The 27,267-nt window shown below is 45.7% G+C and overlaps 1 protein-coding gene across 3 annotated transcripts in view; it reads right to left on the reverse strand.

Annotated features, from left to right (window-relative positions):
- Positions 1-27,267, reverse strand: part of RRAS2 (RAS related 2) — a 336,038-nt gene that overhangs the window by 54,864 nt on the left and 253,907 nt on the right. For all 3 annotated transcript variants that reach the window (XM_078681010.1, XM_078681011.1, XM_078681013.1), the window contains one exon: positions 6,962-7,064. In XM_078681010.1, coding sequence (XP_078537136.1) covers positions 6,962-7,064 — 103 coding nt within the window. The remainder of the gene's footprint in view (positions 1-6,961; positions 7,065-27,267) is intronic.

A 27,267-nucleotide genomic window follows, 5' to 3' on the forward strand; every position in this document is an offset into this window, starting at 1 on the left:
CCTGACTTTACACTAACCGGAAAAAGGCAAAATCAAAAACTTTATTATAAAACATTTAACTTTTATAGAACATTTACAGTTTTATAGCAGTGCCTTTTTTTATTTGCCTTTTCAGGGATGCGAATCTCCAATCGTGGACAATTAAGAGTCACGCTCAGTTGAGTAACAGTTTTCAGTAGCAATGTAATGCATCTGTGATTAAAATTTGTAAATGCTTCCATCCTCCAATAATTTCTCAGCTGACCTTTGCTTAATCCCCATGCTTATTAAAGTTCAGAACCACGTCCATTCTTTTTGACAAAGCAAATGATTATAAACAACATGTAGCGAGTGCTCCCAAACGGGTGCAAGGCTGCAAGTCCTCTCCTACGCCTAAGAAAAAGGATCCCGAACCATCCGAGACAAAGAAGGAAGGATTGCACTAAGAACTTTCAGAAATGTTAACAATACTAGGAGAACACTTCTATTATTACTACAGGAACTAAGTAACAATGGCTACACTTAATTAAAAAGCAATTAAAAAAAGTTCCTGTAACACGTTAGCTGGTGTTAACACCTTCTCTTCCACCACAATAGCTAGAGTCATGTATGCCTGCTTGCCACAGTGAAGACAATCCTACGCAATATATGCAGGCATTTAAATCTCCACAGTGCAAATTCATCCTGTGCCATTTCTTTGTGCGGGTTAAGCACCTGGGAAGGTTGGAGCCTCCTCTTGACTGAACAATACAAGGAGGTTCCTAGGAGAGCTTAGGAATTGTTCTCTGTCTCACCATCACACGAGAATCTTTAATACGGAAATAGGCTCTGGCACACTAAAATATACAGGTTCGCAACTGTAAAAAAAACTTTTGTAAGGCTCGGGGATGACCTAAAGATAAATGGTCCAGAGAAAACCTAAAAGGCATCCTAAGTAGTAGCCCAATAGTGTATGCCCCCAAAAGGGTTCCTTGTGAAAAGCCACGGTCAAAGACTCAAGGGTTCTTCAGACTTAACCATGATTTGAGGCTGGTAATGCTCCTTTGGTAAAAGCCTTTCCAAAATGGAAACATGCAAGAACTGTTTAGGCTTAAGATAATGTGAAGGCTGATCGTCAAGAACAACACAAGCACGTGTGAACCAGTGCCCGTGCCCAGGACGGCCAGTCAAAGATCCATTGATTGGGCAAGGGACTGTGCAGGTGGAAAGGAAGGGAATTATAAATGAGCATGAGGATACCGGTGGGCCACAAAATTAAATCAGGTACAGTGGTACTGATGACTGAAAACAATGTAATTACAGTGACTGTGCAAAACCACCTTGCTCACGGAGATTAGGGCATAGGGAACAAGTCATTAGATGTGTAGTCTATATGCAGTATCTGTGTTGGGTACAGTGTGGGTGTTTTAGCTTCAAATGTAGATAGTTTGTGATGGCCAAAAACCAGCTAATTAAGTATAGGTACCCTGCCCAATGATCCACTATGTGCTCCTTTCTTCCAAAGCTGAATTCTTTACGGGCCAAAAATAAATGCTGTTTGCCCCCACCATTGAACCTATGGTTGTCTGGGTGAGAATGGACGCCAGGTGCGGGGTCTTGAATGGGCAGAGGGGCTGTCAGATAGAATAGCAATGCATGCCGATGATGTCCTTCTCTTCCTCACATCCCCTTATGAATCGGGGCCCCAGGTTCTGCAGATTATGCAAATTTTTGGAGAAACCTCGGGCCGCAACATTAATATGTATAAGTTTACAGTGTTCTTGGCTAGTGCTGGTCCTCAAGATTTCAGTTGTGAGTCAGGTTTGCAGGTTGAAATATCTAGGCGTGTTTGTGTCCACAGATCTGGTCTGTCTTGCCTTTGTACTGGACTAGCCAGTCCGCCTTTCTTAAAATAGAATCACTACCCCGGTTCCTTTAGCAGCTACAGAACTTCCAAACATGAAGTCCCACAACAGTGGTTCCGGAGACTGAATTCCATCATTAGTGCGTTGCTTTCGGAAGGAGCTACTCTCCTCTAGACACAAGTAAATGGTTTCAGATCACATTCTGTAGGGGAATCACAGTGGCAGATATTGAATCATACCATTTTGAATCTCATCTTCTAATAATTAACTATTGGTAGTATGGTGGCCAGGGCAACCCCGCTTACGCATCAGACAAATGGGCGTTGGGGGAACACCCCTATTATTTCTTACTTATATGGAGATGACGCCAGAGACTCTCTTCCCCTTGCGACAAGGGTAGTTTTTAACCTACGGTGTTCTTTCCTCTGGAAGATGGGGTGTAGGGGTAGGTTGAATGAGTGAACACCGCCGGGGAGGGGTCGTGTGCTCTCACAAATGGTGACCCTAGAGGGTTTCCCTAAGTGGAACCTAATTGGTATCTCTACCCTGGGAGGTGTCATGAGCGGAACAGTACTATAGTCGTTTCAGACTCTACAAGCGGAATATCAGCTCCATCGTAGCCAATTTCATAGGCACATTCAGCTTCACCATGCACTGACCCCCTACATTACTGCCCTGGCTGACCTTCCTGAATTTAACTAATTAGAGGGCAAGCTCATTATGGGTGACCTAGATGATCATAAAGTTGGAAAGATACTGATCTCAAATCACCCGGACAAATTTCAGCCCTTAGGGCTGCATGGAAGGCAGACTTGGGGAATCTCCAGAACGAGGATTTGACCGAGGCGTTGGCAGCACCTCATAATGCTACTATTGCACCCTGGCTTAGGCTAATCCAATTTAAATACCTTCACAGTGTATATTTCACATGCCACAGACTTGGGGGGCATAGGTATAATCGCCTACCTGACCAGTCTCCGGCGTGGGGGAAGGCACCTTTTTTCCTACAGTAAGGAGCTGTCCAGAGTTGCATAGATTCTGGTGCTGAGTGACGGTCTGGGTGGGGTTCACTCTGGGTCGATCCCAATGGACTCTAAACTTCCCCTTCTACATCTTACCGATGACTTGGGTGGGAGCAGATATCTATTATCTCTACTGTATTTGGGCCTGACTTTCGCTAAGCAGGACATAGCACGGGAGTGGAAGGCCGAGGCTCCCCCTTCTTGACAATATGGAAGAAAGGAATGAGCCATTGTATGGGGTTGGAAATAGCAGTTTATAAGGCACGGGGCTGCCCCAGAACCACACTAAGATATGGCAGAGATGGGCGGATTACTGGGGCATAGAGTTAGAACCTGTCCAAACCGGGTTTCAAATGGTTCATGATTAAGTCCAGACCTTCGGGGAATGAGAGCAGGCTGAGTGGGTGTGGGATACGGGATAGTGTGCTTTATTGCTGGATGTGGGGAAGGGGGTGAGAGGTATGTACATGCAGGTCTTTAATTTTTCTTTTGTATTATTATTAATCATTGTATGGTTATGTGTTGACCTAATAGGACACATTGTTTGTATAAAATGCAAAATGAATAAAATGTGTTTTAGAAAAAATAATGTAATCTCAAAAGGGAACAAGCTTTTGCAATGCAATAGGTCTCGCATTTTCAAAAGTTTAAGCTATTAGCATTGCAAATAACAATGCCTTTTATTTATGTTTTGGCTTTTAAAACATAAATAAAAAGCATAGTTATTTACATTGTCAATAGCTCAAACGTGTTAAATGCAAGACCTATTGCATTGCAAATGCTTGTTAAGAAAGTCTCCCCTGACCTTTCCACGAGCTGAAATAAATACCATGTTTCTTAAAATACGGGACTCTCGCAATCTGGCCAGGCTGCTGAAGTCAGCACGGAGCAGGCCTGCGGGGATGGGGTGGCAGGTGGCCGTGGCTAGCACCTGGGCTAACATGTTTCTATGTAATGCAACCAGGACATCTGACATTTAACTGGCCTCTCGTAGGGGCGGGGGCAGGGGCCCTTGTGGCTGTGAGCGCTCAGCCGCCAGCCCCCGGGACCTGCCCAGAGCCCATGAGATGTGATGGATTAGAGTTAGACAGTATCCAGTAGATACAGGAAAAAAACATACACTTTTAGAAATTAAACATTGTGTGACCTCTTAAGCCAAGAGAATGAAGTGTTAAATGTCTCTCTTCCGGGAGGAAGAAAGGGGCTGGGGAGAGTGGGGGGGGGGTTGTTATGAGCGACAAGTCTTCTGCCTCACCCATGCAAGGGGGGGCAGAAGAAAGGAAATGAGAGGGCATGAGGCAAGAGAGTGGGGGCAGAAGGAGAGAGGGAGGGGCAGAGAGGCAGGATGAGGGAGAGGGTGGGAGAGGGTGGGAGCAGGAGGAGGGAGAGAGAAGGAGCGGCAGGAGCAGGGAAGGGCGACTACATGAAGAAAGTAGTGGACAGAGAAGGTCGAGAACAGAGAAGGAAGAGTGAAGGGGGACAGGAGGAAGGGGGGAATGGAAAGAATGGAGGACAGGAGGAGGTGGGACTTTAAGTAGGAGAAGGGCACTTCGTGGGATGGTTACACAAGGCCATTGCTCATTCACAAGCTTCCTCTGCATAAGCAAACGTACCTCACGTCTGCCAGCAAGACCAAGGTTGGCACGGACAGCCCCCCCTTTAGGGGCCCGTAACACTCATCTAGTCCCCTACTTGGGGTACCACAGGGCACCATCCTTTAGCAAATTTGAACCCGATCCTTTTTTTCACAGGTCCGTGAGCTGAGACAACCTTTAGGCATGTATGTGGAAGGCACCAAGAAGACCTGCGGAGGTGTTAACGAGGAGTTGGGCCTCACAGAGGTTTAATATTGATAGTTGTGGTCAGCCGTAAACAGTGGTTAACCAGGATTAAGGAGTGAGATCAGCATTGTCTTCAGACTGACAACCCGCGCTCTAACCTTCACCTCCACTTATTATCCCAGCTAAGGGAAGCCGCATGAGTTTGCACTCACCTCTCTTTTTAAAACACGCTAAAGCCATTTGCCGCCGGCGAATGCAAAACCACACGCACAAGCGTGTGGTTAGCTTTCAGAACCCCCTACATGAGGTCTTGCGCTACTCATGCAGAGCTGCACACTGCAACGCTAGGCGCGAGACCTAAAAATTAAAGCAAACGCCTACAAGAAGCATAAACAACTGAAAACAGTATATGAGCACATCACTGTTTTTTGCAAACCTCCACTGAGAATTATGACTTTTGAATAGCTCCTAATTACAGCAACCTTCATAGGAGATTGATATGTAAACATGTGGCTATATTAATTGAAGGGTCCCAGAAAATAATCTTGAATCAGCTGGGAAGATTTGCGCATAAGAGAGTTTTAAATATGGTTTATGAGAAAACAATGAACAAATGACAGGACATTTATCAGGTAAACATGTTTGGGGAGGTGTAGCCTGCAGCCACTCGCTGCTCCCCATTTATTCTATGGCAAACCCCATGCCTCCTCCTCCCAACATACCCCTGAAATTGGAGAATCAGAATTCATTAGGCTTGCCTACCCCAACCCTTTCAACTCCCCCCAAAAAGACCAGAAAAAATATTTTAGCCCCAAGTCATACAGTCACCTCTCATAACAATAATGACCAAGCTTGATGCAATGTAGTAAAGTATAGCACACTCCTACCCTTAAATTGTAAGCACTGCCGTAGGAGAATCCTTTAAAACATACAACACACTTATCTTAGGAATGAAAGCTATCAACACCCCTCTTACAAAAATCATATAAAGTTGCATCACCAAAAAATAAGTATCAAGTTGGTAAAGCTCCTTTGCAATTGCCCATCTAGGTTTCACATAGGATTAGGCATGGAAATGTCAGCCCTACAAGCGATTGAAAACACATTCCACATCACAGACAAAAAAAGAGAATTGATACTAGTAATACTAGTATTTTTGGAGCATTTCCATAACAGATCACAAACTGATCATAAACATCACTAAGAACCATAGGGGGCTTCACTGATAGGTCAATATAGGGTGTTCCTTCTTTCTCGATAACCAGACATGAAACCAGACATGATTTTTTTTTATATTAAGGGATCTGAAATGTTTAATGTAATCCCCTTGCTCATTCTATCTAAAACATATCTGTATAGTTGCAACACTTAGTTACAACTCAAATTAACATTGGTAAACATTATGCACCACTCAGAATGGCTTATTATACAAAACAACAAGGGCACCCAATCGAGTCAGCACAGGACCTCGGGGGAACATATTAATGAAAACAACAGTGGTCCCATGCACAAAGGAGTTTAAAGCACAAAATAAATATAGACACAATGGAAGCTATATTAAGTATTGACTTGTCCAGCCGGACAGAGGTCCAATTTTTACTTTAGACAACAGATGTAATGAAAGGATACCTTCAACAGTTCCATAGAGAAGGGCACAAGCCTGTACCCAAACATATACAGATTGTCATAGTAAGGGAGGTGAACAGAGAATAGAGCAGAGTTTTTAGGCAAAAGCTGTAGTTTTCTGTCAATATTACAGTAACAGAAATTCAATTAACACCATTACGAGCTCCACATAATAATTTATACACTTCACAGTATATGGTGTTGTAAATTGTCGACGGCGTTTCGATCCCTTTCTCCACTTGGATGGAGTAAACAGTTCAGTTCAAGAGATGTCACTACCAAGAGCAAAATAAGTTGGCCAACACAAAAGATCACTCATGTTTAGTTCGGGAACTGTAAGTTGGACCTCTATGCCGCATCTATCTCTGTGCCATATTACCTAGTCCTTCCCACTTTTTGTATACTTCAGTGTGTCGCTTTAAGTGGGACGTGCATGCCCAGACATGGGTCCCATGCACACCGTGTCACTGCAACAAAGCTATACATGGCTAATGAGCCCTAATCAGGCCAGAACCGGCTCCAGGTTGCTTGTGTTCCGGTTCAGGGAGGACCTGGCCTGGTAGTTTTGGCTGGACTGTGCCCCATGAGCAGCAGGGTCATGGCTGAATTGCACACGGCTGGGATTGCTTTCTCTTCATGGCCTATCTCTTTCTCGAGTTTACAGAGAAATTTACACCTTGATAAATTAAACATTTCGAAAATACTTCACCTTCCTCTATCCGTGACTGAAAAAACAAGCAGGAAACCCTCGCCTGTCCTCATGTATTGTTCTCGCATGGCTCCAAACTCTTCTTGGCCTGCTGTGTCCAAAACTGAAAAAGATAATCATAAAACAAAGCTCGTTACCATGGAAATGAAAAAGCGATATAGTTGTTCAGGTAGAGTAACACCAAAGTCAGGCAATCTGGGCTCAATTCATCAAGCTTTCTTCCATTAGTGGAGGCGACATACTCTGGAAATTCGGGTGTTACACCTACTCGGAATGATCTCCGTCAATCTAACCCTACGAAGGACGATGAACCTGTGTTTTTATCTTCAATTTTGAATTTTTCTCATTTAAACTCTGGAAGAGGTAACACGACAGATCATTTAACAGGGAAACATGACAAATTACCGGCTTAGGTAGATCTTAACTGCGTGTTTAGCATCTTTTCCATTTTTTCCCTGATGGGAAACTATTTTTCCCTTCCCTCTACACCTCCATGGAATACTAGGGTCATGGAGGGTGGCGCTGTGGTGGAGGTTCCTTACTCACACAAAGTACATACTGACACTCAATTATTGTGGAAGAAAACGTATATTGGCACTCTGTTTGAGAAAGTGCATGCAGTTTTCTGTGGGCAATGTAAAATTGCTATGCCTTGCCAAATAGAAAGAAGAATCTAAAAAACAAATAATTTTTTTTTTAAAGGCAGGCGCTGGTGGGGTGCTTCTTTTATAACAAACATCAATATCTCACAGTGATCTTCTGTATTTACTTCACCCCAGTTTCTGAAAACTTACCTCTCTTATACTTTCTCTCTTTCTATGCTGCTTGTTGCAGTTAACTCCATATTATAGGCAGTTCTTTCTGACAGCCCCCTGCGTTTATGGGTGTACCTTTCCTTTGGGACCCGTCATGGATTTGAATCTTTTGATAGACCCTTCTTCCACCCTGTTGGGCACCTACATGACAACTGGTTCAAGAGGGAGTCTGCGCTCAGGGGCATTGCATTTTGGCACATGGGAATTGATAACATTCTTGTTGTTCCATCTTGACTTTAAAGATCCATCATTCGGTCTAGACTATTACCTCCCACCAGTTCCAAATGGTGCTTTTCACTGATTCCATATCATACTGCTATGTTAGTCTTTGCCTTTTCAATGGTCTATCTCCTTGACTCGAAATTTAGCCCTCCCCCCGCACCCATGGTGATGCATTGTATTGATACTAGGTCCTTTTGTGGTTTTGTTGGGGGGTGGGAGAGTAGGGGTTGGGATTTCTTGTAGACCAGGGGCTTCTACTGATGACTGGGCAAAAGTGCAGATTCTCCTACTATCAATAAATAGCTACTGGGTGTCAAAGGCGTGTTTCCGTATAGGATGCCTGATGAAAAAAAGCTTCTCTGGGGCTCCCATCAAAAGGCACAATGGCAAATTCAGCATTTGATTCCTTCATGCTCAAATGTTTACCATATTTTCATTAACAGCCAGGGCAGGCTGGTGCCAGCCAAACAGATTCTTGCATGAGCCCATGCAATTTTAACATCCTGTGTCTTGAGCACCTAATTGCCTTGACACTTTGTGGCACCTTACTAGGGCCCGAGTCCAGAGTGCATTACCCCCTCTAGATATTTTAGATAGAATAACTTTACTCCATTTCCTTTTTCTAGCCAAGCCCACTCGTGCCTCACGAACGGCACTGGGGCCTCAAAGCTATTTTTCCATAATCCTCTTTATTGGTGGATTTTGCACTCTCAGTTGTCAAATCTCTCCAAGAAACATGGTTTGTAAGGTTAAATGTTCCGTTAGATATACTATTTAGTAAGTACATTACTTCCAGACATGGAGGCCCTATGAGGATGCAGACATTTTCTGATTACAATTTGTGTACGTGGCTAAAAGTTCACTACCTAGGAGACACAGATGAGATCGCACCTCAAAGTGAACCTTGAGAGTGCAAGATGCTACTAGACTATTTTCTTGATTTTTTTTTTTTAACTGGAGTGACTGGCTTCCAGCGACATACAGGTTGTTCTTCGTATCTTGACAGCTTTCATCACAAAGAGAGTTCTGTTTGAGAGTATGTGCTCTGATCCTAGAAACAAAAGTCTGCTCATAAGAGACACCTTATTGCCAATCCACATCCCTTCTGGTAATAATGATTCCCCTATAAATCAATTAATCAATCAAACAGGATTTCTAGAGCACGGCTAATCACCTGTGAGGGTATCCTGGTGCCAAGAGCCTGCTACATCGGGAGAGATAAGTTGGACAGCCAGGTCTTGAGTCCTTTCCTGAATATCAGAAGAGAGGATGAGGTCAGGAGATGAAGGGGGAGATCGTTTCAGGCCTTCGCAATGAGGTAGAAAAGGGAGCATCCGCCACTGTGGCTTCGATGGATGCACAGGGTGTGTGTGAGGATGAGAGAGAAGGGGTGCAGGTGTCTGGAGAGCTGGTGGAAGTTCATGCGGTGGTTGATGTATGCTGGTCCTTGATTGTGAAGTGCTGTGAAGGTCTGGATCAGCATCTTGAATAGGCATCTCTTCTGAATGGGGAGCCAGTGAAGATTCTTGAAGTTGAAGTGGGTCTGTTGGGGAGGTTGAGAATGTGTCTGGCCGCTGAGTTCAGTATGGTCTGTAGTCTCTTTAGGAGGTGCCTGGTGGTCCCTACGTATAGTGCATATCTGAGTCCAGCCAGCTTGCGTGACGGTTCCTCTAGTGTTGACAGGGAGCTATATGAAGATTGTACAGAGCATGTGAAACGTGAGGAAGCAGATAAAAAAGACTGGGTTTATCTGGCTTTTTTTCATGGTGAGCTTGCTGTCCAGGATGATGGCATGGTTGCAGGCATGGTCTGTAGGCGTGTGTGTGTGTGAAGGTCCTAGTTTGGAAGGCCGCCAGGAGTTGTACCATATAAAGGTGTTGTTCCCGAAGATCAGCACTTCTGTTTTGTCTGTGTTGAGCTTTAGGCAGTGCTCTCTAATCCATTCACCTACGTGTGTCATGCAACTTCGGAAGTTGGTCATCACAGTGGAGGGCTCTTCGGAAAGCAAAAGGATGAGCCTTTTTAATAGTTTATGGGTTCTGACTATGTTAGTCAAATAGGTCATGTAGGCGTTCAACAGTGTAACGCTGAAGGACGAGCCTTGAGGGACACCACTGATGATGTTCTTGGCTTTCGAGGTGAAAGGTGGCAGGCGGATTCTCTAGGTTCTTCCAGTGAGGAAGGAGGTTGTCCATTTGAAGGAGTCTCCTTAGATTCTAATGAGATTAAGCCTCTTGATAAGGATGTGGTGGGAAACTGTGTTGAACTCTGCTGAGAGGTCGAGGAGGATCAAGGCTGCCGTTTCTCCCCAGTCAAGGAAGGTTCTGATGTCGTCGGTGGCAGCGATCAGAGTGGTTTTGGTGCGGTGGTGTGGAATCCAGATTGGGAGGTGTCCTGAAGATTGTTGCTCTCCAAGTGTTCTGTGAGTTGGCGGTTGATGGCCTTTCAAACTTTGGTGGGGAAAGGGAAGCAGAGGGATGGGATGGTAATTCTTGAGTTCGTTGGGGTCGGTGGACAGTTTCTTGAGAAGGGGTTTGACTTCTGCGTGTTTCTATTATTCAAGGATGGTGGCTCTGGTGATGGATGAGTTGCAGACGGTGGTGAGCCCTTTGCTGATCATCTTGCTTTTAAAAGCAATACAAACCTATTGGTTTTGTTAATGACCGCTGATGTACTTCAGTGTGTGTTCAAAAAGAAAAAAGAAATGCTGAACAGCATCAGCAACATTCTATAAAAAAAGGCTTGATGATATGAAAATGCATGCGCCCTGATGCCATGTTTGCCCTTCATGCGTACATGTACGTGTTCATGCTTCACCATGTTTGCATGCAGATATGGCATGGTGCTGCCACAGTTTTTTTCAATTTATCTTTAGAAGATGGTGAACATCTACCTTGGAGTGTAAAAAGGAATACAATGTGCATTAAAGTGTGCATAAGAAAGGAGTAGCCCGGCAACAAATTAAAGCTGCTGTACGTCCAAATGTAAACAAAACAAAGAAAAAAAAGGGGGAAAAAACATTATGGGGCACTGTGGGGGAGCAACAAAGGAGTTGGTGGAGGGAGGAGTTCAATGTCACTGAAAGTCATGTAGCGGGGTAGGTGGGGCTGGAGGGGTAACTGATAAGTTAAGAGGATAACATTTTTTTTAAATAAACACTGGTGGGGGAGCATATAGAGAGTGTGGGGAGGGTATGTCGCGGGTGAATCAAACTCACAAGGAAGTGAACAAAAATCACTTTCACTACTTTTGGGTGGTATAAGAAAATAACAAAAAAGTTCCCTGAATATAAACAGAGGAAGGACACGAGTTATCCAATCAGAAAACAGTAAAGAAAAAAAAGTTACAGAGGTGGGACATTAGCTCCAAAGCTATCGAATAAGAAGCAGAGAAACGAGACAGACTAGCTAGCAATTCAAGAGAAAGGGGCTGAATGAAAGCCCACTAAATGTATGTATTCAGTCTGTTAGTGACATGAAGTCTTTGATAACTGACAGCTAAAGCGGTTTGTACGGAGGACTTAAAAATGAGAGAACATTCTTCACAAACAGCTATGAGTTGCCCTCCTGATTTGCCAAAAAACAAAGCCCTTACTAAAGGACGGGGCTCAGAGAAGATAACACTTGTTGCTTTTCATCTCACTGGAGTGTATATAAGACAGTGCCGTCGAGGCAACCCACAATTCCATCATGTACGAGTTCCGACAGGAATACTGGAGTTTTGCTCCTGACAACAATTTAACAGAGCACATTTAATCTTCTCTCAAAGTGGGGGAGAAAACGCTAGTTCTTGGGACACTGTTAAAGTTATTAGCTTTCTAGTCTCGGCTAATGGTAAGATGCATACTTATGTACTCCTGTCACCCCTTACTTAATCTTACACTCAAATGTTGGTTGTGCTCTGTGATCTCGCTCATTTCTTTTCACAAAATCCATTTTTCATGAAGGATTATTGTACATAAACAGGCGTTCCAAGGATTGAGTAAAGTGCATCAGCCTTTCAAATGCTAATACTACAAGAGAGGATTGTAGTTGCACTGCGCCTGGGATCTTACTTATAATTTCTACTACCCCTGGGTGACTTACAGTTTTTTTGTAATGTGGTGATCATTATTATTCTTGCATCTTCAGTGACATAAAGAAGAGGGGGGGGGGGGTTATGAGTTGGTTTGCTCAGCTGCCACGTGGTCATGTGAAGCATTCTGCAAATTAGGGGTTTTAGCTAATGGCATGTTGCATTCTGGGACTTGTAGTTCCACATCCACCATGCTACTGTATTGATGGTCTTCCAGCACAAGCAGACGTACTAGAAGATATGCCGAGGTGTATGCTACAAACTTTAGGCACAATGTAACCATTCATACACTACAGCTCCTGTCGCCACAAGTCCTAGCCATGAAATATACAAGCAGCAGAAAGGAGGTGGTACAAGAAGCTGGTGACGTTACAGTAGCAGTAGGCCCCAAAGCATTAACACTTTCCATGTGTTTATGTGTGGGGGTTGAGGGGGAGGTTGAAAGTATTGACACAAACTGCCACTTTGTAGTTAAATTAAATTTACACAGTAAACCTACAAGACAAAGAAGAACAACAAATTATATAACAAGCATTGGCATAGCCAATAGGTCTCGCCTTTGGGACCTTATAAGTGTTTAGCCATGCAACAGTTGATGTTGTTGCACCAAGGATATTGTGCTGCATAACTAAATACTCATAAGGTCCCAAAAGCAAGACCTATTGGCTATGACAATATGTGTTAAAATAGTTACTTGAGGTTTAGCTCCCTAATCGCACCTCTGCAACAGAGGTCTTTCCTGCTGCTTTATAACTCACTGCAAAATTCTAAGGATTTTTGGAAGGCCAGTGCTGTCCTGGCTACATCATTTCTGCACCCTCCAGTCACTCTGGAACTCTTGACTGTGGAACCTGCTGATTGACTCTTCAAAGTAACCCGTTGCAGAGCTTGTGCCGTAAGACTTGTAGACTAAGAGCTGAGCAGGAATGATAGACCAGAGTGACTCGGACGCATTGTGTAGCTTGGCCCACAGATTAACAAAGTCCCCTTTCAATTAAAAGTTGGAAATGTCAATGTATTTTCATTATGCTAAGGAGACAGTGTTTTTGGTGATATCGGGAATTATAAGAGCTAGAACAGCGTGTATTGCACCATTGTAACTGGTGTATTATTCATTTGCATAGTAAAGATTTCAAGGCAATGCCCCCCGTGGTTCAATGTATTAGATGCCAACATTTAAATCCCCTCACAGGAGTAATTCCTGAATCATTGACTATAGGGATAGTCACTTAAGCTATGGGAGTCTTGGTTCACTATTGCAGTCCAGAATCGTGGGCCATGAGCTGAAACAGTCAGTTCCACTGTTGACACTACTAAGCTCCCTATACAGCCCACAGGTTCCCATGGATAAGCCTAAAAGGAGAAGAAAAGTGTCAAGTGCGGGCTTGCAGGGGTGGAGGGGCACAACCAAAAGAAAGGAAGGGGAGGGCGATGAGATGGTGGAGTGCACAGAGACACGAAAAAGGAGAAAAGAAGGATAGCTAAATTCATACAGATAGAAGAAGTAAAGAGAGCTCAACAGTACACACCAGAAACAAAGAAGATTAGTACAGCAATGAAGGGAAACGAATAGGATAGATCAGAGAGGACATCTGGCATTTAGGGAAACGGAGAGGAAGTACTCTGAAGAGGATATGAAGGAGAGAGGCTATGCAATTAGGAAGAATTAAGAAGAGCATAGAACGGACACCAAATGAAAGGAAGAGGAGAGATGGGTATTATTGTTTAACCAAAAACTATAGTATATGTGAGGCGGACTCGGCAAAAAAAAGAGGTGTGAAGAGGGAATGGAGAGGAAGAAAGGTAAACCGAAACGTGCCGTAGGCTCACAGGTAAACTGTTGGACCCTACCTATGGCTCTATGCATCATTAGCGCTGCTTTGTGAAACGTTTCTGATCTAGATGTTGGTTCTAAGTAAAATGAATAAAAAAAAAAAACATTAGGGGTGGCACAGAGTGAGCATGTGTGTAAGGTGGCGGCGTGTAGCTAGTATTAAGCTAGGTACAGCCTGCCATACTTTGCCTTGTAGCACTGCCATTATCGCATGCTGGGGTCGGAGGCTTCTGGGTGTGGTGTTCTGTCTGTTTCTAGGTCGGGTGGCGGGTCTTGTTAGTTGAACTAACGCTGTGCAGGGTCAGCATCGGAGAGGCACGAATGTATGGATTGTTTAAGTAGATCTAATGGTTGTGAGCAATCTGAAAAAGAGTAATCCTAGTATTTGAAGTTAGGTTGCTGGACTGCGCAGTGTGGGACGAGTCTCAATGTGAAGAAGTATGCTGTTGGGACCACTGTGTTTCCCGTGTGCACAGCATATCAGAACGTATGGAATCAGTGCTTGATTTGTAAATAAATAAATAAGCGCCAGGAACTCTTCAGGAGGCCACTGCAGCTTGCCAAACTCATTGCCGCTGCCATCGCCGCCAATGACAGTACCAAGACAACTACGACCAGTAGTTTATAAGATCACGATCACTAAACTAACGACCTCTTTAACCCCATAAGTAAGTTCTCTGTGTGTTTGTGGCCTAAGGACGACCTGGGCCAGTCTACTGAGGCCCGTATTGTTGCGAATAGCGTCGCTTTTAGTGTTGTCACAACAGCACCTTTCGCACGACCACCAATATTTGCAGAGCTTGGAGACATTCGTGTTGAAGTGCAAAAGAAGCTTAACTAAAAATGTATACAATCTAACCCAACAAGCAACCAACAGTGATTGTGTATTTTTGTAACAAGATGTGGAAAACTTACAGCCGCAGCTATTTTTTAGAGACATAAACCTACTGGAAAAACGGTGACAAAATAAGAACAAACCCGGGATTTGTGTGCGAGAGCGCGCGCTAAAAGAAAAGAAAAGAAAACAAGCGCATTCCTCACGCTAAAAGGAGCCAGCAGGTGGAGGGGTGAGCGGAGGGGGCGAGTGCCGGATGAAAAATAGTGAAAGCGTTTCACTTGCGAGAGCGAGCAGCGCCAGAAGCGATAATTGCTACCATACGGCGTCGAGCGCTCCCACAAGGCAAAGGAACGAGTGCACATTTTTGGCTGAAAAGCCAAAGCAATCGCTAAAAGTCTTTTTGCCTATGCAGCGCATGCGCGTAGGCGAGACCTAAAAAGGAGGCAATTAATGCTTTACAAATTAAATTTGCTCGCTTTCGTAAATTATTTCTTAAATAATACCCATTTCTATCAGCAGATTTTATTCTGATGAATCATAAGCCTGAAGTGGTGAGGGATTTGAAACACTAGGGGAAAAAAAATGATTCGCTGTTCAACCCAAACCCAGATGCTGCTTAGAGAATGGATAGCCCCTTTGCCTTTAAACATCCTAGAGGATCTTTAGAGTGCTGCAGTGGATGAAAACCCCTCAAACTTCCTGGAACTGCCTGCTGTCGGATGTGTTGGTAAAGAGCAAGTTACTTACCCTCGGTAATGCATTATCTGGTAGAGACAGGATCTAGTCGCCGATTCCTCATCTTCGAGTCCTTCCCAGGAGGCAGTGACTCTGGAACAAACAATGATGTCTCCCTAATGTGAAGTCAACAGTGTCCATATAAGCCTTCCCCCAATGCAGCAACCTCAGTTTCTTCTGTGACGATTTTTGCACCAACTATGCGGAAACAGTTTGGAAACAGTGTGCCAAAAAGAGAAATATCAGGCATCAACAAGTACAGTTTGAAAGAACTGCATTAGCATGCAAAGAGGGGATCTTGGTGACAACAGTTCACTCAGTTCACAGAGCGGGGAGGAATTGGTGGGTCTATAAGGAATCTGAGGCTAGATCCTGACTCTACCAGATAAGGGGTTACTGAAGGTAACTTGCTCATCTGAGACATCTAGCCCACAGATTCCTTATCTTAGAATTAGATACCCAACAATACGATCCTTGAACTGACCTCACAAAAGGCAGTCCAAAAGATAGAAAGAGACCAGAATACACAAGAAAATTATAGGGGAAGCAAAGAAGCTCACTGAAAGGACTGGTCTACAAGAAGGAGAGGCAGCCCTAAAAAGGGATACAACCTAAGATAGGGGAATACAAAGGGGCCAAGGAGAATAGACCATAGAGTCCAGGCTCAAAACCAAATGAAAGGTGCATACACAGCGTGCTCAGCTGCAGAAAACCCATACAATGAATAAAGAGCACCCACTGACCGTTGAGGAAACTACCCTGAGAAACAGGGTTTGAAAAAGGGGACCTCCGATCATAGCATGAAGGAGAAAAGAGAAGACAGAAGAGCATCGCTAGAAAAACAACAAGAATGGTAAAAAGAAACTGCTCTTATACGGAGAACTTTGATAGATATAGAAGGCATCCTATGGAATAACATAACAGAGAAGCTCACTGAAAAGAAGGAAGGAAACAGACAAGTACAACCAAGCAGGTTGAACTAGGTCAAATGTAGGTGTAGGTAAAATGCAGCAACATATATCTATCTGGAGTAGAAGACATCTACAAGAGATCCATACATGCAGAGACATACATCCAAGGATAAATGTACATAAGGATAAATATGCATATAAAAACATAGATACCACCATAGAGACACAAGCAATACAGGGTACAGCAAAGTATATCCACTCCTCCGAAGGGAACCCACGTCCTCCACTAGAGAGTGGGAGGCTGAGAATAGGAGGAACAAGGATACGCCAAGAACGGATGTTAAGCAAGGAAGGACAGAGATAATACTAGCATTGTAAAAGAAGAAGTTGTGACAGTAACTGAAGTGGAGACAATAAGACAAACTGGAAAACAGCAACACAATGCTACATAAGAGTAGGAACTGGAAGGCATCGCCCACCACAGGAAAACAAGCGAGTCTGCCTGCCTGTGTTAACAATATAACCCATATGGGCATAAGGAGCAGAGAAAATATGAAGCAGAAGTCCACATAAGGGATACGGAGTGCAAGGTCGCTCAGAAAGTGCCCTGAAGGCAAACAAAATAATGTACCTGAAGAACAGAGAACAAGGCTATAGGCTATCTGCACAACATAAATAAAATACCCCCCCGCAGAGAAAGTACTGAGACAGAAAAAATCAAGTGGCTTCCACGAGGTCACAAAGTAAGATATGTTCCAGATGGCTAGAAACTAAACCTGTCACTGACAGCATAAATTAGAAGAAAAGCACTTGCAGCTGTAAGAAAGACCACACCGGGTGTAACCATGGAAGAGAAGTACTCTGCCCTATGAACGCAGATAAGAGCCTAAACCTAGATCAACTCTGTAGTTCAACAACAGAGTTAAGACTCAGTACTACCATGACTATCTCTGAACGGGCGTAAGGCCGAATCAGCATGCACACCAGAAAGGGAGGTGGTACCAAAAGATATGTCAATCAAAGTAGTTTGCACAGCCTCCAAAAACCTGCAACCATGCGCGCCGACGTAGAGCTACGAAAGAGGCCACAGCCCGACCAACAGAATCGGTGGTATGTATACCACATTGATTGCTAAGGTTGGCAGCGTGTTGCCCAACTGGTACCAATGAAATAAGAACCTAGCTCCAGAAGGAAGGGCAAAAGGCACTCCACTGAGACCCGGAAGGCATGGGAGAAGCGGGCGAGGACACAAGAAGGGTTCAGAGATTTCAGGGCAGAGCTAGAAGAAGAGAAAATATGCCTACCACAAGCGTCAAGTTTCCTGGCCTCTCTTTCTGGAGGAACAGGAGGGATAAAATCAATATTTTGGTGGCTAAAGCAGCCTGTACCGCAAAGCTCTGATTAGATGGATGTCTAAGGAGACAGGACGATCCTCCGGGACCAGACGATGCCTGTGAGAAATGGAGCGATCCACCAGGAGCCCTGTTTCAGGCTTAGCCCAAGCACCCAACAGGAATCAAAAAGACATTTACTATAAGGAAGGACAGGTTCTAAGTTGGACTAACCAGGATGTAAGATGCCAAGTAAAGGGTCTGTGACAATTCCCAAGAAGGAAGCTGTAAACCCATACAAGTGAAATTCGATTGAGCATGTCTGCCAGAGCGGAACTCTCCTCTGGAGCCAAACCAGGAGGAGTCAGGACGCTGGAGAAGATTCTAAGCCACTGGCATCACCCAAGTCAAGTAACCAGTTAGACTGCGTAGGGGGTGGAACCGTGCCCGAAATGGGAGAGGGACACACTGTACCTTCCGTAGTACCTCCAAAACCATGGTCCTCAGAAAGAGAAACTGGAGGAAGGGCTCCAGAGACCAGAGGAAGAGAGTCTGAGACAGTCAACTCCATTGGCACCTCATCCAATGTCGTAACCAAAGCTGCTCAATGCCGAGAATTCGAATTGAACGTGTAGCCAGCAGATAAGAGCCCGACTCCAACATCGAAGTCAGCAAGCCATAAGCAGGAGCCGATGGTGGTAGCCTCGACAGGCTATGCACCGGTATAGCTAAGGTGTCAGAATCTGGAAGCTGACCAGAAACCGAGGGAGAACCCATCAGCAGGGACACAGGCATGACCTCATGCACCTCCCTGGGGCCAAAGGGTGCTCCAGAGAAAGGTGACAACCCAAAAAATAGAATGAAGCAACTGATAATATTTTTTCATCTGGATCAAAGACCCCATCTCAGGATAGGTGGGGAGGCGCAGGGCAGACTCATGCCACAACACTTCAACAGAAGAGTGGGGACCAGCGGTAGGTGACAAAGGGGGGAGGCGCCACGACTTAAACTGCCTACGCAAACACTTACCTCCGGACATCAAAGGAGAATGACGCCCGGAGGCCGGTCTGTAGAGAGCGTGGGGGACCAAGGACGACAAGAAGACTTTGATGACTGACAACCACGGAGCTTCATGCGACTTTCTCTGTGCGCCTTTGGTCGGAGCCGAAGACATGAGTCGCACTTATCGGAGTCATGCTGCTTACCTAGACATTACATGCAAACCGAGTGAGGGTCTGTGGCGGACATTTGTCATCCACAGGACTCACAAGACATGAACCCCGGGGACATAGAAAAATAGCAGGGTGCTCCTGGGGAGGACGGTGGTCCTGCTCACAGGGTTGGCAGTGCGGGCGCAAATGGACTGAACTGCCACACAGGAGCCGCATCGTCTGAAGAACAGCACTCGGGCCCGCTTCCTGCTGTGTCCAGTTACTGGTGGGTCCTTGCTGATGAGGCTGGCGGGGCAGGTGAGCCAAGATAGGAAGCGACTGTCAGACTATGAGAGGGCCGCGTGGCGGCAGTAAATCTACAGCAAAGGCCACTGGGAACCTGTGGAGCCCCCGCGGGTGAGTGAGGCCAAGATCTGAGGGTCAGCCGGGGCTTTTGCTCCCTCTCTCTTCCTGCTCCTTTCAGGACAAGATTGCCTTGTGATGTGGGGGACAGGCTCCGGCCCACCTACACCCTGGGATCTGCATCAGGGTGGGGGAGGCCTGGACCCGAGTGTGCTGACCTCCCCATTCTGTGCTACTCGAGGACTGGAAAGTGAGAACTGTGGTTCTCCAACTAGAGTTGGGTTGTTGCGACCACAAGGTGATTAAAAGTGTGCCTTAATGAAAGGGCAAGGATCTTCAAGGACAAAAGAGGTGCATTAACTACCCCGATAAAGGCTAAAAACAGTGCAAGGGAAGTATCTACACTGGGGAATATCACCGTCTTCTGCTCACACAGTCACCGGAAGGGAGCCTCTCGGTGTTTCGTTGGTGGGTCCCGGCCCACGCAGTGATTACAATCATTGCCCACTTCATTCCCTACTGTTTGAAAGATCTGGGACGATGGCTGATGTCTGAGGCCTGCTGCAGCCCACACATTGTGGGCCCGCCTGTCCCTGTGGCGCCCCTCCTTATGCGGCATGCGGTGGCTGGTCGCATGGACACTGGGCTTCACGCCGGGGGCCCTGGACCAGCACTGGTTCTTGAGTGGGAAGATTTACAGTGACATCATCACAGCATTTAAAGTGGAGTGGTTGGATGCCAACGTATGCGAAGAACACCTAAAGATCCAGCCATCCCATTCATCATGAGGGGAGGGCTGCTACCTATAGCCTTCTGCAGCCTAAAGGACCCGGGCCGGCCCACCTCACAAGAACCTTATCGCTCCTGCCTCCCCTACCCCTACAGAGTTCCTGGCCTGCCTCTTAAACATGGACGGTCGGCGGCCGCTCTCTGAGTGGGGGGGGGGGAGAACTACTCTTGGAGAACTACTTCTAGTGGGGCCTGCAGGGTGACCCTCCCTCTGTTGTGAAGTCCTCCCATCGTGCTATGACGAAGGACCTCAAAGTCAAAGACATGTTCACTAAACCAACTCCAAAAAAGTCTGAGTCGACGCCGGAGGTAGAGGGATCAGGAGCATCCACTGAACTTCCCCAGGACGGAGAGCCAAACAGGGATGTATCTCCTATCACCAAAACTTTCTTGGAGCAGCTGTTCAGCTCTCTCCGAGATGATTTTGCAAGCCTTAAGAAGGACATCACTGAAGATATTAAAGGGATCCGACAGGATGTAGAAGCTATAGATCAGAGGGTGAAAACAATGGAACAAAGTCAGAATGGGAGAGAGGAGGAGCTGGATGGACACTGTCAGGAACTACTGGAGCTCCGAGACCAGAACTTAAAACTCCAGCACCAGTTAGAGGACCTGGAGAACAGATCCTGAAACTCCAATATACGCGTTGAGGGTGTCATACTACAGGCCGTCTCCGGCAGCCTAGAGGATTTCCTGATCTGACTTTTCAATCATGTAGCACCTGCCCTACGTGATCATTAGATTGTCCTCGACCATACACAGTGGGCCAGTAGGCCAGCCACTGCGCCAGACCAACCTCAAAATATCCTTACCTGCCTACACTACTACTGGCAGAAGGAGGTTATTGTTGCTGCTGCAACGGAGTTGAAAATCATCTAATTCGAAGGCCTTCGAATATGGCTCCATCAAGATCTCTCCCCTATTACACTACAGCGTTGTAGGACCCTCACAGACTTCCTGCAGACACAAGAGATTAGATATAAATGGGGTCACTCCTTCTGCCTTGAATTTGTATGGCGGGAGGAAGTCTGGTTAATTTGCACCCATGAAGATGACAAGAGCTTGCCAGACATTCCGGACTTGCGGCAGACTACTCAAGCCGGATCGCCGGCCTGAGGTCCCATGGGCGGAGGCAGCGGAGTGCGACACTCATCTCAAAGGAGGAAAAAAATTCTGAACATGCCCACCGCGGCCGACAGCCATGAGGAACGATCACGTCAGTTCCGGCAACTGCAAGGGGAAGGGGAACGAGTAAGCCCAGGCGATGATTAATAGGTTTATCAGGATCAAATCCCCTCTGGTCCTTTGGCCACAATCGATTTCTTGGTCATCAACTGAGAAGGATGATTTAGCTCAAGCCGTCTCGACTATCTGATCGGCTGATCAGGGGGTGCTTCCCTATGATGACGCCGTCCCGAGCTGGAAGACGCCAGTGACATGGACCCCAATATCTGCGTTTTGATCTCTCCTCCACTGGGGACGTTACTTGTTTCCCTCCCTACCTGGGAGGATGAGTGGGCACGCTCGGGGAGGGGGAAGACACAACAATTAGGCATCAATGGTAGTATTTTTGCTTAGTCTCTATATCCGAAGTCTTAATGCCCCAGCAAAGGGACTGGCAGTCCTCTCCTTTCTCGAAGATTCAAAGTGTGATATATGTCTGCTTCAAGAAACACACCTACTTCAGAGTGACTGGCGCAGAATGCGCTCTCGTTGGTTTGACCGGCAGTACTTTTCATCTGGCTCTACCAAGAAAGCAGGAGTGGCAATACTCTTTGCCTCTCATTTCGCGGGAAGAGTGGAAGAGGTCTATTTAGATATCCGAGGTTGATTATTAGTTCTACATGTCTATATACAAGGGGTTTGATACAGGATAGCCACTGTCTATGCACCAAACAAGAAATAGGAGGCCGTCTTTAAGGACACACTGTGACGCCTGCTGACATCACCTGACAAGGAATTATTGATTGGGGTGGGGGGAGAGGGGGGGGGGAAGAGTTCAAAATTGACATGGAGACCGAGAAATACAGGTCAAATATGCAAATGGGGCAAGACGGGGGGACTGTCCCGAGCACCAAACACTGGCTGACTGACGCAGGGTTGACAGACATATGGAGGCGTACCCACCCTATGGAAGTAGATTATACGTTTTTCTTTGCAGTCCTCCAGACATATGCATGCATCGATTATTTCCTCAAAACCACAGGAATAACACGTGACAACCTTTCAGCTGATATTGTAGCGGCCGCCCTTTTGGACAACTATTCCATCTATATGCAGTTTCGTCCCAGGCGATGGGCGTCCGCATCTCTCAGCTGGCGACTTAATAGGAGGCTTCTCACCTACGAGGATATTCATACGAAGACACTGACAGCACTAACCTCATTTCTGGAGCTTTAACGACACACCCGACACCAATATCTCCACTCTGTGGGAAATGTTACCCTTTATTGGGATCACATCAGGATACAATAGGGAGCGGCGGGACAAACGGTGTAGACTGGAAAAACAGATTAGAGAATTGGAAGCCGCTCATGCTCAGTCAGGCTCAGTAGCAATCGGTCTCCAACTGACAGTTATCCGTAAACAATTGCAGGCAATAGACATGGGAAGGGCTGAATATGCATCGTAAAATTTACGTCAGAAGTATTATGCTGGGGGCAACAAAACGGGACGATTGCTCGCACATCAACTCCAGGTACAGACAGTGGATCGCAGGATACCGGAGGTGAGGGGGACAGGCGGCAACATATGCCATTCAGATGAGGATATTGCAAATGCGTTTGGGACCTTTTATAAGGCCCTATATTCTGCCGACCCACTACAGGATTCCGATGTAGCAACCTACCTGGCATGGATGTTCCTTCCTGAAGCGGTAGCTCCTACTTTTGTGGCACTGGAGGGGGACATTACCACTCAGGAGGTTCTCAATGTGATAACTAGACTACAACCTAACAAGGCTCTTGGCCTGGGTGGCTATGGCACAGAATTTTCTAAAAGGTTTGCCCCCCAATTGGCACCGATCCTGACACGATTATTTAACTCATGTGATATGGGGCGCTCCATGCCCGACTCAATGCGACTGGCCACCATTACGGTGATCTCCAAGCAGGGGCAGGACCCCAGGTGTGTGCATCATATCGTCCGATTTTCCTGTTGAATGTGGATGCAAACCTTTTCACAAGTGTCCTAGCCCACAGATGGGCTAGTTGAGTCTGACAAAGCTGGGTTTGTGCCGGAGCGTTGATGCAGCAATAACACAAAGAGGGTTTGCCACTTTCTGGACAAGGTGCAGCGCTCTTGGGTGCCAGCCCTTCTACTGACGATCAATGCTGAGAAAGCATTTGATCGTGTCCACTTGCTTTATCTGTATCGAGTGCATGAGGGTGTGGGCCTCGACCAAAGATTCTGCATGGATACAGTCCAGCTATGCTTCCCCCCAGGCTAACATCCGTATTAATGGAGTGGAGTCAGCCACCTTCCCTATAGAACGAGGGACTAGACAGGGCTGTCCACTCTCACCTTACTTTTTGCATTATACATGGAACAATTTGCAGAACGGATAAGAGCGAATTCACAAGTGACGGGTATCTCGCTGGGGGAAGGGAACATACGATTATGTTCTACGCAGACAATGTCTTACTGACTCTCACTGACCCACGCAATTCCCTGAAAGTGATTATGGCAGAAATAACCATGTTTGGAGAGGCTTCAGGCTTTAAGGTCAAACCACAGAAGTCCCCGATTCTTGACTTAACTCTCCTTGACTGTGTCCGACTTCGGACTCTATTCCCATTTCAGTGGGTGGAAAACGGGATCCCTTACTTAGGAATACACGTGCAACCCACACTCTCATGGACCGTTGCCTATTACTACGAGAACCTACTAATGCCGACAAGGACAGACCTCTCTAAATGGAAGACACATGACCGATCATGGTTGGTGCACATAGCAGCTGTTAAAATAGCATTGCACCCCAAACTGCAATACGTTATGCAAACGCAGCCCCTTCAACCCCCTCCCCAGAACATTTGACCAGAATACAAAAATGACTAACTAGATTTAGGAGGGTAAGTGAGCAAGACAAGCTAGAGCTTGTGCATTTCTTCCACTGTCACTGGGAGGCTTAGAGATCCTGAACCTGTACTATTACTATCAAGTGGCCGGCCCAACTGTGTTACATGGTGGAGTGGACTCATCAAAAAATATTGATGAGTGATAGATCAGGGTATAGCTGCCACACATATATGGAAGGTGCATTGGCTACCTAAAATACACCAACCCTCAGGAGGCGGTGTCTCGCCAGTCGCTAGATCTACATTTGGGGTTTGGCTCAGGATACAACGGAGACATGGTCTCTCCACACTTATCGCCCCACAAATGCCACTAATTGGCAATCCTGACTTCCCACTGGCAGCCACGAGACAGAGATTCAAGGTATGGAATGGGGCTAACTGCAAATGGATAGGAGAACTGTTTGATGCGGAGGGACTCATGGACTTCCCTCACTACAAACATGCTATGATGTCCCTGACACAGCGAGATGGCAGTACTTAGCGGTAGCACACTGGGTGACGCACAGCTGGATTCATCCACACGCCAGTAGGGAACCAACGGCTTTTATAAAGTGGATTCTAACACGTTACACAGACAGAAAACTACTCTCCGATATCTATGCATTCCTGGTTTAACCACTACACTCTCTAGATTCTCCCGCACGGGCTAGGTGGAAGAGAGAATGTGCACGTCCCTGTACAGACAAGGAATGGAATGACATTCTACACTGGGCACGAACATCCGCACTTATTACTACCAGTAAGGAGATGCTCTTAAAGATAGCCCATTATTGGTACCTCACCCCTGCAAGAATTGCCACATGGAATCACACAAAAGGGGGGCAATGTTGGCGACAATGCAGACAACAGGGCACACTCACACATCTTTTGTGGCACTGCCCCAAGCTGGAATCCTTGTGGGCCGGGATACTAAAGGCAGTAAATACCATGTTTGCAACAGACATACCCACATTTCCGAGTTACATAATACTGGACCTCCCTAACCCTATCACATACCCTACGAGCCCCTAAAGGCAGACCCATTACCTTAGTATTAGGGGCGGCAAAGCAACTCCTTCTTGCTAGATGGGGAAACCGATATAGTACCGACACACCTGGATTGGCTGCATAAGATCTGGGAAGTGTTGAGTATGGAAACGCTGACTGCAACTGCTATGCAACAACTCCCACGTTTTGGCAGATGTGGCAACCTTGCAAATAGTACCTCGCTGATGAGTTCCAGGAGTTAATATGCCCACAGTCCCTTTTGGATATTGCACTTGACCTTCCCAACTGACACGGCAGACACTTAAATAGTAACGCACTCGCATTTGATGTTCTCACCTGGGATGCACCCTCACACACTTCCCCCTAATCCTTTACCCAATAGCCCTCTCTATCCTATTTCTCGTTTTCTTCAACGCTACATATCTCAACTCTCTTAGTTTAATGTAACTACCAGCGGCCGATGGACGTAGGTAGGTTATAATGTAAAGTGTTTTTCTGCTATAAAACCAATAAAACAGATTTAAACCCAAAAATTGAGGACAGATGTATTAAAATGATGCCCAATGCTGACCATATTCCTTTACAAAGAATTGTAGTTGGCATTCAGAAATTGGTGGATGACTTGGTCTGGTTTAATACCGATAAACAGGTGCTGAACATATGGGTGGTACTCAAATTATTGTTTTTTTAGAAAATGTTATACTAACAAAAAGTATATAGAAGGAAGAAGTTCTGCCTCTGTGATTATGTGTGACTATCCACGAGTGACTTTTGCAAATACATTCAGTATTAATGTACAATTGTATAACGCGAAAATGAAAGTTTATTGACAAGATTTGTACCTGTTCCCCTGTTCTTTCAGCTGTTGAACTCAAAACATTATCTTTTCTGTTGTCTTGTCTATGTTTATGATTATTCCATGATAAACTATGCTGCTCTTTAAATGATCAACAGGCTGGACGCCAACAATCAATACTATGTTTGAGAAAAACAGTATCTCGGGTTTATGAAAGCTTTGTGCAATGCAATCCATTAACTTACTGTAAAAAAGAATTAACTAGGCAAAATTAAATTACAAAAAAAGGTCCGATAAGCACTGCCACACACCAGCTTGTGCATAACACAGATCACAACCATATGCTATTGTCTTGCGCTGCCTGCAGAGTTACTGGCAGTCAATACACACCACACCATGGGAGGATACGGAATTGCCTGATATCCATATATGGGAAGCACGCACTTTAGGTCGCTATAAACGTAGGAAAGTGCATAAAGTGTGTACGTGCTTTGCATCCCTGGCGCTTTTTCTATCCAAAAGCACTAACGCTCCAGTGGAGATACGAGGTGGCACCCCCAGTGGCGGCTTGGCATGGAGCACTGCACAAATGGGGGAGAGCTTAGGAGAAGGTCCTTCGCCATGAGGAGGTTCGCTACTTGCACCAGTGACGTCTTCCCCCCCCCATGGGCTACCATTCTCACTCACTTTTTTCAGCACGTGGGAAATGATGATCTCCCATGAACTACACAGGATATCACCTCACATCATACCCGGATCGCTCCTGCGGTGGGACATCCCACTCTGGACCCCGGTCCCGCCTACCCAGCCCCACAAACCCCTCATCCAGGCCATGGGCTCACCAATGCTCACCCCAATAATGCATTTGGCCCAGGAAATGTACCCCCAACCCACAACAGTAGTCAAAGCTTGCATTGCTTATCCATCTACTTTTAGGAGCCCCTTCCCCAATTGGCCACGCCTGCGCTGCCCGCCCCCGTGCTGCCCTCTTTCCCCAGTTCCACCTTACACCCCCAGTTGAAGGCCTTGCAACTGCATGCCGGAAATACCCACTTACATCTCGTAGGTCATCTTCAAAAGCAGAGAGGTTTTATGATCAGACACCGTGTATAACTATCAAGCTTCCCTAATCGATTGTTAAACAATAGGTATTCTTATACAGTATGTCATGTCATACGGTATAATTGGTTGCTTGTGTTATCTTTGATGTAAAATCCAATATAAACATTTACCAAAAAAAAAAGTTCAGATAACAGTATATTCTTTTCTATATGCAATAATGGATTGAAAATGGAATTTGAAAGCGAGTTCATTATATATGTTCGCATTGGTCAATTTGCACTCTATCAGTTAAGTCACAACATGTGGGCCTTGTATTTATACA

Source organism: Lissotriton helveticus, chromosome 3_1 (genome assembly GCF_964261635.1).
Source record: "Lissotriton helveticus chromosome 3_1, aLisHel1.1, whole genome shotgun sequence".
NCBI lineage: Eukaryota > Metazoa > Chordata > Amphibia > Caudata > Salamandridae > Lissotriton > Lissotriton helveticus.